Source organism: Cygnus atratus, chromosome 20, assembly GCF_013377495.2.
Source record: "Cygnus atratus isolate AKBS03 ecotype Queensland, Australia chromosome 20, CAtr_DNAZoo_HiC_assembly, whole genome shotgun sequence".
NCBI lineage: Eukaryota > Metazoa > Chordata > Aves > Anseriformes > Anatidae > Cygnus > Cygnus atratus.
In genome coordinates, this window is record NC_066381.1 from 8,737,457 (window position 1) to 8,752,480 (window position 15,024).

The following is a 15,024-nucleotide window of genomic DNA, read 5'->3' on the forward strand; positions in this document are numbered from 1 at the left end:
GCTCTTAACTCTCTTCCAGTCAAACTCCAGAGCAATGGTGACTTGTATCAAAGCTGCCCTTGGAGCAGGAGGAGTATCTCCAGCGCAGCCGTTCAAACCAACCTTGCAATTAGGGGAAGTGAATCTGCTCCTTAGTGCTGGGGCAGCACATTGGTAATAACACAGTGCTAGCACAGCTCTGCGCAGCTCCACGTCTCCACGCACACGTGCAGGGCTGTTGCTTTTTGACCGTTTAAGAGTTGCTGGTTGTGAAGTGCTCTCCTCTTTTCTCTGTCGTGCTGAAGCACTTAAAGCTGACGGAGGTTTCTGGTGAAAATGAAGCTTGATGCCAGCTTCCCTCGAGGTACTTAGCGGTAATGCGTAAAGCATGCGCCCGTGCAGTGTCATGGTGCGCTTTGCTAAGAGGAGAAACATACCAATATCACTGCTGTATATCTAAGCCTTAATGACTGGGAGTGTTTGGATTCATTAAGTAGCGTATTTTGAAGAACTAATGATTTGCACATTAGGCTTTGCTTCTGTGCAGTATTGCTGCAGCCAAATCTCCATATAAAAATATTTTCTAGTTGCCTGTGTTACTATCAGTCGCTGCCGTTGTTTACTTCCCAAACTGCGTCCTGCCTTTGAAGGAGTACAAACGTGAAAAAGGGTTAAATCCATAGAATTGCTGAGATGCAGCAGGGCTTGGTTGTAAATGATTGAGTGCCATCTGCACACTGAATGCCGGTTGTTGCTGGGACCTGTTTTTGACTCCACTGAACCTTTACTGGTTGTGGTTTGTCTGGCCATCACATGACTTCTCTGAAAATTCCCCCTCCCCTCCATTTCCAGTAAACTGTTTGAACAGGAGTGACTCAGACTGAAACCAGCTTCCCTGTAACCACAGGGCTTGTTAAAGAATTTGTCAACGTGGACTCAAGAGGGTTTGTATTAAACTAAGCTGCAACTGCTTCGGTTTGCATTGCGTCAGGAGTTCCACCGAACAACTTCCTGCTCCGAGAGTCGGCTTCTTGTCTGCAAGGAGTTAAACTGATGAACTTTGCGATAGTGACAGTTAGACACATGCTAAACCCATCTTTCCAGCATTTCTGAAAGGTCTTGTGCCTTGAGCTGGATTGCTTTTCCATGTCCTAATGCGGGGTTTCTCTTTGCAGAAGCAGAACAAAGTAGGCTACCACACCCAGCCATGGTTACTGGGAGAACCCAGCACTGTGTTCTGACACGACACTGTGACTTCACTGAAATGGAATGATTAGGTTCGTCTAATAAGCAAAATGTTACTTAATTAGCAGCGTAAAGTAAGATCGCCAAATTAAATGGATCTCTCCCATGATTAAACTAACAATTAGTATCTGGTAAGTTGCTGCCTGAAAAGGATTCCCTGGCTGCTGGCTGGTTAAATCAAAAGGTTTTAAGGGTATTCTTTAGAAGAAAAAAGAAGTTAAAGCAGACCACAAGCAGGCTTTTATAAAGTAGTTATGATAAAAATGGAAGTGGTAAAGTTGCATACAATAACTGGAAAACATCGACTTCTTTTTTTTCTTTCCCAGAAATAACTTGTTCAAACCCAACATCAAATTCTGTTCATAATTTTTCTTGCTCATTCTTCCAGTCACCCCCTTTCCTCATCAGCTTCCTCTCTTTATTAATTGTGCTGTACAAGGAGGAGATTGGTGTTTGGTCTAGGCTGCCTGATGGGTGGCCACCAGGAGGCTTGTCTGCACACCGGGCGTTCCTGCCGTTCGCTGTGTGCTTTCGTTAATACACATACGGGAGGTCTCTCCCTGCTTTTATCTTGGCCCATAATTAAATGTAAACTCAAAACTAATCAAAGCTTGAAGCTTGACTCCAGAAACTTCGTACAAATGCTATAGTTTGAGAGTGAGACAGCAGACTGGTAGTAGTAAGCTAATAGCAAAATGTGATGTTTTTCACAGAAAATATAATAAACTGTGAGTATAGCAAGCATTGGCTTTGTTTTAAATTGTTCACCAAAATTAGTGAGTTGAGATAACCTTTGGAATGGGTCAATGAAAGCTTTAAATAAGGGAACTGTTGTTACCAGGAACTTCCTCAGAAAAGGGGTAGCAAAGAGTTAAGATAGGCACAGGGTAGACAATAGGAGCTATGAGTAACAAATGTGTAAGCCACCTCCTTGCTGGATTTCTTTGGACACTGGCAAGAAAACAGGGCAGTCTTGTGCCTGCATTGTTCTATTCATTTGCACACCTGCTTACAGATAAGGAAAAAACAGCAAGGAGGGTTTGCTAATGGTAACCTAGAGATGATTTTTTTCCACGTTCTTCTCTGAGCTGTTCTTTGTGATACCTCCGTTAGCTAAAACTCATTTACAGGGCCCTCTGTCTCTTTAATATTTAGTGTGAAAGTACATAAATCAGTAACAGTCAAACCACTGAAGAAATCTGGACTACTTGGTAATATTTTCACTTGGTTTGAGGCTGTTAGCTCAGAGGAGTTTCTACAGCAACAAATACCTCACTTTGCAGTAGAAATTAACATTTTAATAAAGATTATCACCAAGCTTATGGGAAGTCTTGCATGCTGCTTTTGTACTGCAGCTGTGGAGTGTGGAGAAGCACTCTGCCGTTGGGTTTGCATGCCCTGTTCCCCCTGGGCTGGCAATGGATGATACAACTTTCTAAGGGAACAAACTGGTCCTGGACAGTTCTGTTTCACTCTTCCATAGTCATATGGGCTTTTATCGGCGTTGTGATCCATACAGAAAAAGCAGCAGCTACTCAATAAACCTCTACAGCTTCGGTGAGGCTTTATGGGAGATTTGGATCTAAGGGGGGAAAAATAAAATTAGTTGTCTGCGTATTTTCTAGTTGGGGTGTTCCTGTCACGTCTCTGCGTAGGGCTCTTCTGAAACATTCAAGTTAGTCACAATTTCTATAATTTCATGGTTATATACATTTTTTTAAAACTTTATCTGGACGGACAGGCAGCTGTATTACAGTGCTGGAAAAGTAGCTCCTAGAACACAGTTGGCCTAGAAATATTTCAAAGAAGAAAGAAAAAATTTAAGATTGGGTTCTTAATTTTCTGATTTTCAGTCAAACGTTGGGGTCAGATAAGCTGCTTCAAAAATATTTTTTCAGGGAGAGCCTTCAATAACTGATACAAATTAATTACGGTATCATAAGAAAACAGCAACTTTATTTTTTTTCCTGCTTCAGACACTGTTTAAATATCTGTGTTGTACAAGAGTCTGGTATGCAGACCACTTCTCTGAGCTGTCTGGGAACCTCAGCTACTTCCCAGGGTGAACGAGCGAGAGGTATGCTTAGCTCTGCACATCTGCTGAGTAGGAAGACTTGCAAGTGCAAAAGGATTTGTCAGCTGTGTATAGAAGTGCTCACTTTTTTACACAAGCGTTTTTTTTTTTTTCTGTGCATGGGCGTGCTTCCTTAATTTATTTCTAAATTCCTTATGGGGGAAGAGTATAGGGTTTTTTAGTGACTTGAGTGACTTCAGCTTTGCTTTGTAAGGGATTGGAAAGGTCGATCTGCTTGTCTGGTTATCAAAAGTTGCTTCCTTTCTTGATGATGATGGCTGAAGTAAAGTAACTTGCTTAATTCTAGCCATCTTGTATCCTTTTTTGCAAAGCCTGAATCTTAAACCCCCCAAAAATAGGATTTTATAACTTAAATAAAAAAAATTGACAACATCCTAGCATGGTGCTGTACACATCATGCCACTGTAACTAGCTCGGCAGACCTGTGGCCACAACAGCTAATTGCAGTTGCAGCCTTGAGATAAATGAGCGCTCACTGTGCAGCTGCAGTGGTATTTTAGGCAGCCAGTACGTTGGTGGAGGCACTGCCAGCACACACTTTCAACTGTAGAAGCAAAGGCTGCAGAGGTCAACGTGTGATGTGTGGGAACCGGAGCGATAGGATGTTCTTCTGCTTCATTCTTCTCTCTGGAGGTGGCTGCTCCTCTATCTTGTTCTGGAATCACGAAAGAATTCATCCTGAAAGGGACCTTAGGCAGTCTTAGTCCAAATTTTGCTCCAAGCAGGGTCAGCTATGAGATAAGGTCAGGTTCCTCGGGCATTATCAAGTCTGGTCTTGAAAACCTCCATGGCTGGAGATGGCACAACCTGTCCGGGTGTTCTGTCCTAAAGCTGGACTGTCCTAATGGCTTTGCCACCTCCCCGACATGCTAAACTGACAACTGGCTTCCATAAAAAGGGTTCCAGGATCTACTTGCTGCTGTATCTCCTACAAGATGCCAATAGAAAGTAGCTCTTTAGCATAAAAAGAAAGAACAGATTTTTTATTTCATGCTTTCATGGACCACTACAAAACTGAAGTGTCAGAGGGGACGTATAGCTTCATGCTACTGCACAGACCTGGCATGAGGATTGGAGCGGAGAGGTGGCAGTGGATGTGGTAAAAGGCTACTGCTCTATAGGACACACATGATAAGACAAATGCCATTCTTCCTCTTCCTTCAAACTGCCACTGATGGCAACGTCACCCTCTTAACATCCAAACATTCTCAAGAATTTGAATACAAACAGATGTGGAAGTAGATCTGTGTATTTCCTTCAACAGTGTGTATTCAGTGTCCTTGTCCTAGGAAAGGCTAGTAGAGGAATTCACCTGCGTGTTTGTTTCCCTTGGGATTTGTATATAGTAACTACTCATCCTTGCATACAAATATTCTGAATAATGCTTTGAAATTTCATTAACTTTGATATCGGCACTTTAATGACTTAAAGATTTGAAGAAGTTTTGTAGATACTGCTCTCTTTGTCTTTCCATAGTGCTTCAGTAAAGCCTGCAAAGTCGAGGTCCCTGTTTCGTTGCTGTTCATCCTATTTCATATTGTACTTTCTAAAACTGTTTTCATCTTCAACTTGGACATGTATTTCTCTTGTAACTTACCCATATCATTACACTATTCCTTGTCCAGAATTCAGTGTCTCAGAAAAAAAGTCTTCTTGTGAAGTACAGTTTATTTTTATTTATTTTCTCAAGCTTAGAATTTGAGCCCTTCCTCCTACCATGGGATGTCTGTCCTGTGCCTGTCATATATAAATACCTTTTATCAAACTTCAGTGCTTGCTCTGCCACCTTCCCTTTGCTGCTTTCAATAATTCTTGAAAACTTTTTTTAACTTTGTGTTTTGGCAGCTCATTTTCCAATGTATAGGGCCTTTCTTCCCCAGAGTTTCTAGTGATAATTAAGTTTAAACCTTGCCTCTCACACCCTCTTCTCTCCAGGTATCAAGATGGAAACAGCCCCTTTTCAGTTTGCCCCTTACTTGCATTAACCTGGAAGTATTTTTGAGGAAAGCTAGAGCGGAGGTTCAGGACCGCAGCCCTTCCCAGACACGTTCAGATGTTGAGAGTCACTGCAGCTGAGGGAGCGGGAGATCAGTACCGCTGTGCACCGCTGTCAGAATATTCCTCTTGGCAGCTTACTGGAGCCTTACTCAGATCTGTCACCTTTGATGTCTTGCAGGAGACGTATGGAATGGTTTCTTTGGTCACTGAGTAATGAGCTATTTGCAGCGGTAGGCACTGGCTATCAACTGTATCTTGGTCTCTGTTCCCTTCGTCTTAACTCCAGGTTACTGTGTTGATCATGAAACGTAGCTGCTGATCTGCTGCTTTCTTAGGAGGGATGTGTGGTGTAACCTCTCAGCCCATAGGTAGCTATCTGCCTTCCTTAAAACTGCTCTTCTGCAGTTAATATGTTATTTCAATGAGTTAATAACTCTTCCCAGTCCTCTGAAATTCTAGAATTCATTCCCTAACCACAAATGGTCATTCTCCCATAAGTTGTGTTTGATTCCATTGTGTTGTAATAGAAAGCCAGAAGAAACAAAATATTGTGCAGCTCATTTTTAACATAACTCGGATTTTTACATAAAAAGGAGCACTGTCTTTGTAGGCAGCTTTTTAAATGTTAAGGAATTTATAATTTTAATAATCTGAGACGGTAGCTGCACATGTTGTCTTCAATCTTTGGAGAAAAATGTTCTCCTCTGAAGATTATTATTTGTATAATTAAACTTCATTTCTGCTAAGAAAAATACTGTATCCATAATATGTATTAGGCTCAAATGCTGGGGGATTGTCCACTTCTTCCTCATGTGCAAGTTGAGCCCTCGCATCAGGGGAGTCTGCTGGCACCAGGATAAATGCCCTTCTCTACAGCAGGCCAGGATAAATGCCCTTCTCTGCAGCAGCTTTGCTGTTCTCATTGTTTGTAGTGGACCTGTTCCATCGAGGTGCAACACATTCACTTCAGATCCCCCTTTCTCTGTCTTGGTATTGTTTTGATGTTAATTCATGATTTTATTTTTTTTGTTAGAGTAGCAAATCCTGCATAACCCCTCCCAAGCCTTCCAGAAATCTATTTTGGACTTCTTAAGGCTGCCACTTAAGGCAAGGTAATTAATATCCTACTTCAGCAATTGCATTCGCACTGGCATCGCTGATTTTCCCTAATCCTGTGTTAAGGCACTGCTCTTACTAGTAGAGAATACATGGGCTGTGAAATTGTGATTGATTTTATTGTCATTCTTATAATACTACTTCCCCATCCTTACTGGCCTCCTTCTTATTGGTATATCGGTGGATATAGCATGATTATCGAGGTATTTGTGAAGTATTTAATGTATTTATAGCAGAAAAAAATTGATAGTGAAATGTTCTTCTGGACCTCAAATCAAACTCTGGATTGCCTCTTTCAGAGGCTGACAGCTGTTGTCAAGGAAGGTTGGTTGGACTCACAGCTTTCTTGGTACTCCTAACAACTGATTGCAACTTCATGTTAGAAAATAAGCTGTTATATTGCATAATCGTTCTAGGCCCCTCTGCGCAGTCTTTCAAGGGAGTAACTTCTGTGAAGAGTAAATTGTGACCATTCTGTGTTCTGATACTCTATCAGTGTTATGAAAGGAAATGAATCAAAATTATTTTTTTCTGCTAGAGCTTGTTAACTAAATCCAGTGAAAGTCATCACTGAAATACAGAAAAGCTTGTGCATTTTATTTTACAGTGAAGGCAGAAAGAAGAAATAGAGATTTAAATTATAAATGGAAGCAAGATAAAATAGAAGAATGGGGTGAAGCCTTGTAGCTAAAACAAGAGTGTCCGTTCACTCTTTCCAGAAGCAGGACTGTTTTATGGGGGTAAACGGTCCATACTCGAGGACTATGGCTCTACTCGAAGCTGTATCACAATGCATATTTAAAGGAGGAACATTGTGGTAAGCCTTACTTAGCAGCAAAACATGTAATTTCTCTTTACTTGATCCCTTTAGGTTTGGAGGTTTAGGAGAGGTTTTTTGCTTCTCTAACGCAGTAATGAAATGTTGTTATCAATAAAATGTGCCATTTTACTAAAGGCAGATATGAAGCAAGCTTCCTCAAGCCGCCAGCTGAGACTTGTGAATCAGTATTTCAGCACTGACCTTTTTATGCCTCTTATTTCCATTCCAGTTCTTGAGATCTGATGATTAACCCAATGAAGTAATGTTTAATCATTTAACCTTCCTTTGCCTGTATTGCAGCAGTCACAGGAAATCTATTTCCAAACCAAAAAAAAAGAACAAATCATCTTTGAAAGGAACATAGTGAGCAAAAGCATCCTGAAATGTTGTAGCGAATGAATCATATTAGCTGAGAGTCGAGTCCAGTCTAGATACTTTAATTTTGGGGGAATATGTTTTGCCTGTAAGTAGCTGAACTTTTATGTCTTTTTAATTTTTTTTAAAGCAGTAAGTTATGAAAGTTGTTTTGCTTTAATTTCTAAAAAATTAGAGAAAAGATTATTCCCTATGCAGGATTTAAAACAGAAAAAAATATATTGTGAAATAGGTAAAAGTTGTGAAACTGATGATTGTATTCTCTGAGAAATGAAACTTTTAAGGGTTTTTATTATTGCAGATGTTGCAAAGATTTGACAAATGAAATTTAAGGAAGCAACCAAACAGAACTATTTCTTAACTTGTTTACATTAAAGTAAGGATAGAGACTACGAATATATATATGTCTGTTGTAACCCTGCTGTGTATATTGCCATGCAAATTATTTGTATCTGTGATTACATTAGGTCATGGGAAATAAGAAAAAAAATCATAAAGTTATCTCTTTTGGCTTATTTGGAAAGTTTGAAAAAGGAAGACAAATTTGAAGTTCCTCACTGAAATTTTAAGTGCAGTAGTTGTGCTTTCCGTGGAGTACTTCGTAATAGATAACGAACGCAAAAAAAAAAAAAAAATCCTTGAAGAAATAATCTGGGTAAAAACTTAAAAAAGAAAATTTAATTCATACGTTGAGAAAAATGTCTGCAATGTTTTTTGAGACAAATTTGTTAGGCTTTTTTCAACACTTCCATTATTGTTTTCAAAGCAGAAAATGTTTTGCTGGAGATAAAAATTTTAAGGCAGCCTTGATTTTGCACTAGTCTAGAAATCTCGTGAGGGAAGCTGTTTATTTTTAAGAAATGTGATGAAAAATGTGTTGTGCTTATGCTAGGTTAATACAATCTATATATAATTGTAATAATAAATAGTTTATTAAACCATCTGCACTGCCAGTGTTAACTTGTGAGAGAGCTTCTTTCCAGTTCCAGCCTGTACGCATTAATACAACAGTGTCCTAGCAATATAGTCCTTAGGATAATGGGTAAGTATGTTAAAATTAGACCAGAAACTACTTCCTTGAAGTATATCGTGGATGTATCTGAATAATTGGATTGTATTGTTTTAAATGTACTTTATTAGAAGATTTGTAGAGCTGTGAAAATTTTTAGATGGGCTTATAGAAGTGCAAATGTTGTTCTAACCCCATGAGCATTGTGAAATGGTGAAGAAAGTAGGAACTGAAACTCTCATGGTCACATTCAGCCCTGTTAGTACGGGGGAGACATCTTATGAAATCCCTACAGACATGGCACTGCTTTTTCAGTTCATCTTTGCAAAGAAAAAAATCTGCCATTGAAAGGACAGTGGTACTGAAAAAGTATACTGAACCATAACGTTTTAAACTAAATAGCAGAGAAACTGAAAACGTATTTCTGCTTTTGCACTTGGTTAGGAGTTAGAATCCCTGTTACCCCCTTCGTGTGCCACATTTAATTGCCTTTATTGAGAGCTCTGTGATCACACTCCAGAAGCTCGCATCCTTTTCAGTTCGTGTCCTAAATCCTCAGTGGGACTGAACGTGTGTATTGCTGCTGACCTGTATCTGTGCTTATATAATAGCTTGTTGTGGTTTTATTTACTGACTTAAAAATAATGATGAGGGAATTTTAGTTTGCGAAGGAACTGCCCTTGATGTTGCAAGATCTTTGGATGTAGTTCACTGCTAAGCTGTCATCTTTTGTTACAAATGACAATTTTTGCAAAAATGCACTCTTAACTGAAAAGCATTAAAAATGTACTTTCTGTCTCAGGCAGGCATCCCCTAGGCCTGTTTGTACTAACATAAGCTCAAGAGGTTGGTATCAGCCCCCCCAGGAGCAGGTTTTGGTTATTCATGCATACTGCACGTATCCTGGAAGTTAAACAGAATAATATCAGGAACTGCTTTTTGACACAGTGTAAATATTTCATTGTGTTCCATTTTGCAGTAAGACATTCATGAGCTGGATCATATAATCCCGAGTTGTTACTCCTGGTTGAAGATAGCAAATTTGCCCCTTGGAGGATATTCCAAAAGCCTTTTGTATTCTCCTGAAGTTAAAAATGTCCCAATGTAAGATGTAGGAAGTCTCATTTATTTGGCTTTTTTCTTTAAGTTGCAGTATTTTTTTTGTTCAAATATGAGCTGTAAATAATATAATTCTTCTGATATTAATAATAATTGTTTTTAATTTAAGAATTAAACTATTTTTAAAGCTTTGAAATGGTGAACACTTACCACTTGAAAAGAGTGTAAAATCATAGCAAATGGCCTTATCACAGATTCTTAAAATCTGGTGTAAAAAGTTATGTCAGTTCTGTAGATTAGAATTTAATGAGAATGTGAAGTAATTGTAATTTACTTGCACTGGTATGGAGTAGTGATGGTTTCAAAAGAATTGTAACAAAGTTAAAATTGCATAAATTGAATTCTTCTGGATTATCTTGTAGTTATCTTGCATTAGTTACTGATTAAGCTTATTTCCTTGTTAAATTTATCTTAACAATTTTGTACAAAATGCAAATCATTGAATATTGTTCATGGAAAATCAGGTTTTCATTACATATTAGTAGATTTTTAATCATTTTTAATAATCGCTTCTTAAAGCTTCATAAAGAATAGCTCAAATGTTATATGATCAGCCACCTTTGTTTCTTTTCAAGTAGTCTAGGTTCAACTCTACAGATTTAATGAACTTTACAGACCTGTTTTAGAGAGAACCTAGAATTAGCTATTCTGAAAAAGAGCCTGGGTTTGCAAACAGATAATGGGATATTGTATTCTGTCTTTGTGTTTTGAGAAAGTACCTTTTTATCGTTGTAGATGGTATTGAAGGAATTAATTCCTTCTCCTTGTTTAAGGAATAAGGTAATAGTGGCATTGGCAATTCAGAGAGATGTGGAAAGAAGTACTAGAAACCTGTTTCCATAGTAAAATGAACTTAGTGCCACTTGCAGAGTTTTGAAGAACCAAATCTGTAAGGAAAGCTAAAAACTCGATATGTGTGGGTGGTCAGATTTTCACACCAAGCATCGTCAATTTCTCTTTCTTCCCTCAAAGCCCAGAACTTCAAATTGACTTTGTTGTTGCAAAAATTTGTCCAACTGCAAATCAGAAAATCCCAAAGCACGGAGGATGTTGCAAGCACATACACTCTGAGGTGTGTTCATTTGGGGTTTTGCCTCATTAATGACTTTGTTTTCTGGTTGGCAGGATTTTGCTTCCCGGGCTAAACTGGCTGTCCAGAACCTGGTGCAGAAAGTTGGGTTCTTCGGCATTTTGGCCTGCGCTTCAGTAAGTTCATCTCACTAACGGGGGGGTTTGTAATCACAGATTGTACTGCAGCAAAGTTAATGCTGTGAACTGTGGGTTGGTTTCTTTGAGTCCATATGAATCTTCACATCTTGTTTGTTTTTTCTGTGATGCTTAGGGATGTGGGGTGGTTGTGGTACTGGCAAGTACAATAGCATGGAGAAACTCCAGTCCTAGATTAGTACCAAACCTAGGGAATTCTGCGTAAATGCACAGCTAACAATTGTTATCCCTTCCATCAGCTTTACTATTGGGCTTCCTGACACTTATTCTCCTTGAAAAATAGTGACTTTAGAATAGTACTACTCGCACTACTGTGCAAGAAGGATCCCTTCAGTTCTTGGGTGGCTTTTTTTTTTTGAAAGATAGAAGCATTAGAAACTTCTTCAGTTTTAGGAATTGCTCTGTTTCAGACAAGGTATGCTCCTGGCGTTAGTTTGAGGCCATGTCTTCTCTAAAAGAGGCAGATGCTCACTGCTCTGTTAGTGGGTGTTTGGCAGATCAGATTGTATGCCCTAGCTCCCCTGACAGCTATCCTCTTGTGACTTTCGCAGCCCAGATTATTACCTGGCAGGGTACAGCAAGAGCTAGGTTGTTAACTTCTAGACTCTGCTGGAGCTGTATTATTTCTTCAGATGTGTGTACCCTGTATCTTGTAGTGCTTGACATGTTCAGATTCAAAGATATACACGAATTGAAGAGTAAAAAACTACCTGTACAAAGCCTGACCAGGATATTCATCCTTCATAGTTCTAAGTCTGCTCAGGAGGTGACATTGGGTTACTAGGAACCAGGGAGAGCAGAATGCAGAAGAGCATTTCAGTCGTGGCTATCTGAACTGCAGGCTACTTGTAGGTTTTTGTTTTCTAAGACAGATGTGATGTGAGCATCTCCACTGATGCTATTTTAGTGTTTTAAGTGGGTTAGTACTGTTCTTTTGGAGTATGAAAATACCAAACTGTTTGAGGTTTAAACCTCTCTCTGGAAGCTTGATGAAAACTGGTAGGAATGATGTACCTTGCTCTTCCCTCCCACACACAAATGCACAGAGATGTGGTGACAGCAAAGGGGGGGGATTGCAGGTCCTCTGTGATCCCATTCTTCTGGAATAACCACAACCATTAGCCAGCTGCTCAGCTGATGAGGTATTAATTCCACACTTTAGACGTCTAGAGTCCTTCTTAGTTTCCTAAATTGTAGAGGTTACAATGTTAACTATTTGCTCAAATGCAAGTAACCTGTGTTAGCTGGAAAGAATTAAGCTGATTGCAGTTGCTGGCACACAACCTCTGTTTACGAATCTTTTGTACTGTCTTATTGTTTAGAGTGGGGACGTAGGTTACAAGCTGTTCTTTAAATCTTCCCGTCCAGTAAGCTCTGAGACTGCTCCTTCGCTGGCTCTGACTCATTGTTCTCTAGTCACCATCTTGTGAGACGTCGCCCGCTGCGCGGGCTGTTTGGTCTGTCTTGTGTAATGAGAACAGCTTCGGGACGGCAGGGATGAGTTACTGGAGTAGCTGGACAAGGTGAAATGTGGGCTAGTAGGGAACGTGAGAAAGGAGTTGTTAGACGTGAGAGGTGATGTGTAAGCTCTTCCTAGTTCCTGCTTAGTAATAGATAAGCATTTGCTTAACTTCTTCCCTGCTTGGTGCCCTGTTCTTCAGTGAGCTCTGAGCTCCAGCTTCCTGTCGCTTACACAGGTTGCCGTGGGTCGGGAGGGATGGGGAATCATGGATCCACCGCAGCGCACCTGAGGATTTGTAAATGTGGTTACAGAATAAATGCAGAGTAGCAGCAAAAAGGGTGAGGTAGTGTGGGAGAGGCACTGAAACAAGCACAGGGATTCAAAGCTGTCCCTTTTTGTTACACCTGTAGAGGAGGAAGGCACCCCACACGTGTGCTGCTTGCCTTTGTGTGTTTCCCCACCAGCTTCTGGACTTTTTCAGGGCTCTTCTTGCTCATTGCTGCTTCTCCTTGTGCTAGAAGGTGTCTCCTTTCCTGCCCCCATTATCGTTGCCCTCTTACTTCTGGATTTTAAGCAGTATCTTAGCTAGAAGTATTTCTGTGACTAGCGAAAGGGAAGAGAACTTGCTTGTGAAGTGGCGATGTAATGGCTGTCCTAGCTGCATGGTACTGTCTGTCAAGCGATGGCTTCTAAATGCAACATGAAAACTCAGATTGAACTTAAAACTTTGTGGATCTATCCAGTGAAATCACCTGAATGTAATGTTTAGTGGCAATAAGAAAACTGTATTATTGTCTTGAGCCTAATTCCTGTGTAAAGGCAGCCGTGGGGAAGGAGCAGAGGGAGGAAGAAATCCTTGCTGTGATTTGGGAGACTTTGCCCTCCTGTCTCTGGGCATTTCTGGCAGCTCTCAGTGCTGTACATGTGTGGTGTTCTTGTTTTTTTTTAAGCAAACAAAGAAAACCTCACTGACCTGCTGATACACCCTAATGTGGACTTATTAAGTAATTTTTTACTGTGCTGTGTTTAACATGTTGGTGATATCCACAGTTAACCTGTACCTAAAGCATGCTGCTCCCTCTGTGGTGAGAGTAATGCAGTAATTAAAATGTGCTGTGGAAAAAAAAAAAAAAAGCTAAACCAACCAACAAAGAACTTACTGGAGACCTAGACCAGACTTGGCTCAAAAGAGCAAAATTATCTGGCTCTGGCATAAGTAAATAATTTACCTATGCCGAAGACAGCTGTCAGAGGTACAGGATCACTTTAGCTGCAGTGGGGCATGGTTAGAGACCGTTTCAGATTTCTTCCTATGCAGGTGGTGTTGTGGGTGCTCATAAATTTGAATTGCTAGTCTATAACAGCTGAGTATAACCCTCGTAAGCTTTCTCGCAGATTTCAGATTTCCATTCAGTCAGTCAAAGTTATTATTTTTTAATAGGCTTAAATATCTACACTGCCTGTTTGTTTGTGTAACAAACCAACACAAGTGCTGCAGGATATTAGCGTGATGCACTGCTACTGTAAACACACGGGGTATGTTTCCTTTATTCAGACTGTGAGCCCTTGTACTGAGTGTGAAAGGTTAGAATTTGGATACTTTCTTGGTTTAACTTCAAAAATATTTTACAGATAGTATCACAATACCAAATGTCAAGCCAAGGATTTAACAATAAAAAAAAAAAACTTCTAATTTTAAATGAAATGCATATGCTTAATAAAATTTAATCAGTGCTTTTAAACTGGATACATATGACTATAAATGCCAGCTTTTAATGTACTTTCTCAGATGGAAATCACTGGAGATAATTTTGAACACTGGCTTCCAGGAGTGATGTGCTTGTCAGTGAGAAAATTTGATAAATCACTCAAAATGGCTTTACTGTGGTTTCTGTGCATTTCACATGGAAAACTTTGCTAGCTCTTTTAAAGTCAAGGGGTAAGGAGGGACTGTCAGTGGAATTGTCTGGGACATTGTCTCATTAAGTCTCTGAGACTTAAGTTATGTGGTGTAACTTTAATACTCTCGTAAGTATTAAAACGCAAGAGTTTTGGATTAAGTTGAAGGAGGGGAAAATGTACATTTTTCAAAGTCTGTAGCATTCCTGTTCTTCTAAGTTAAATACTGCAATTCATGGGCTTTTTTCCCTTGCACTTTACAGATTCCAAACCCTCTGTTTGACCTGGCCGGGATAACATGTGGACACTTTCTGGTTCCGTTCTGGACCTTTTTTGGTGCCACCCTGATTGGGAAAGCAGTAATTAAAATGCACATCCAGGCAAGTAGATGCTACAGCTCCCTTAGGGCTCTGGGCTGAAGACTTTTCTTCTCTTTTCTTTTTTTTTTTTTTTTTTTTTAGCCTGTTACACTGTGTTACTTCATAATGAATTCTGGAGTCTCCTTTCCTGACCTGAAGTAATGGAAATTAATTTGGTGCGGAGGATTTACAATAAAGGATCTGCTAGGCTCCTTCACTCAAAACTGAGGCAACTGAATAATTTATAGCTACAAACTAATGAGCTCGCTGCCTACACCACTCAGGAAATTGGTGGTTAGCCAAGTTATTTACCTACGGTTT

General features: G+C 39.8%; 1 protein-coding gene across 4 annotated transcripts in view; it reads left to right on the plus strand.

The window, feature by feature from the left end:
* The window catches only part of VMP1 (vacuole membrane protein 1), a 65,382-nt gene that overhangs the window by 34,832 nt on the left and 15,526 nt on the right, over window positions 1–15,024 (plus strand). For all 4 annotated transcript variants that reach the window (XM_035561128.1, XM_035561129.2, XM_035561130.1 and 1 more), the window contains 2 exons: window positions 10,882–10,962; window positions 14,608–14,724. In XM_035561128.1, the coding sequence (XP_035417021.1) occupies window positions 10,882–10,962; window positions 14,608–14,724 (198 nt within the window). The remainder of the gene's footprint in view (window positions 1–10,881; window positions 10,963–14,607; window positions 14,725–15,024) is intronic.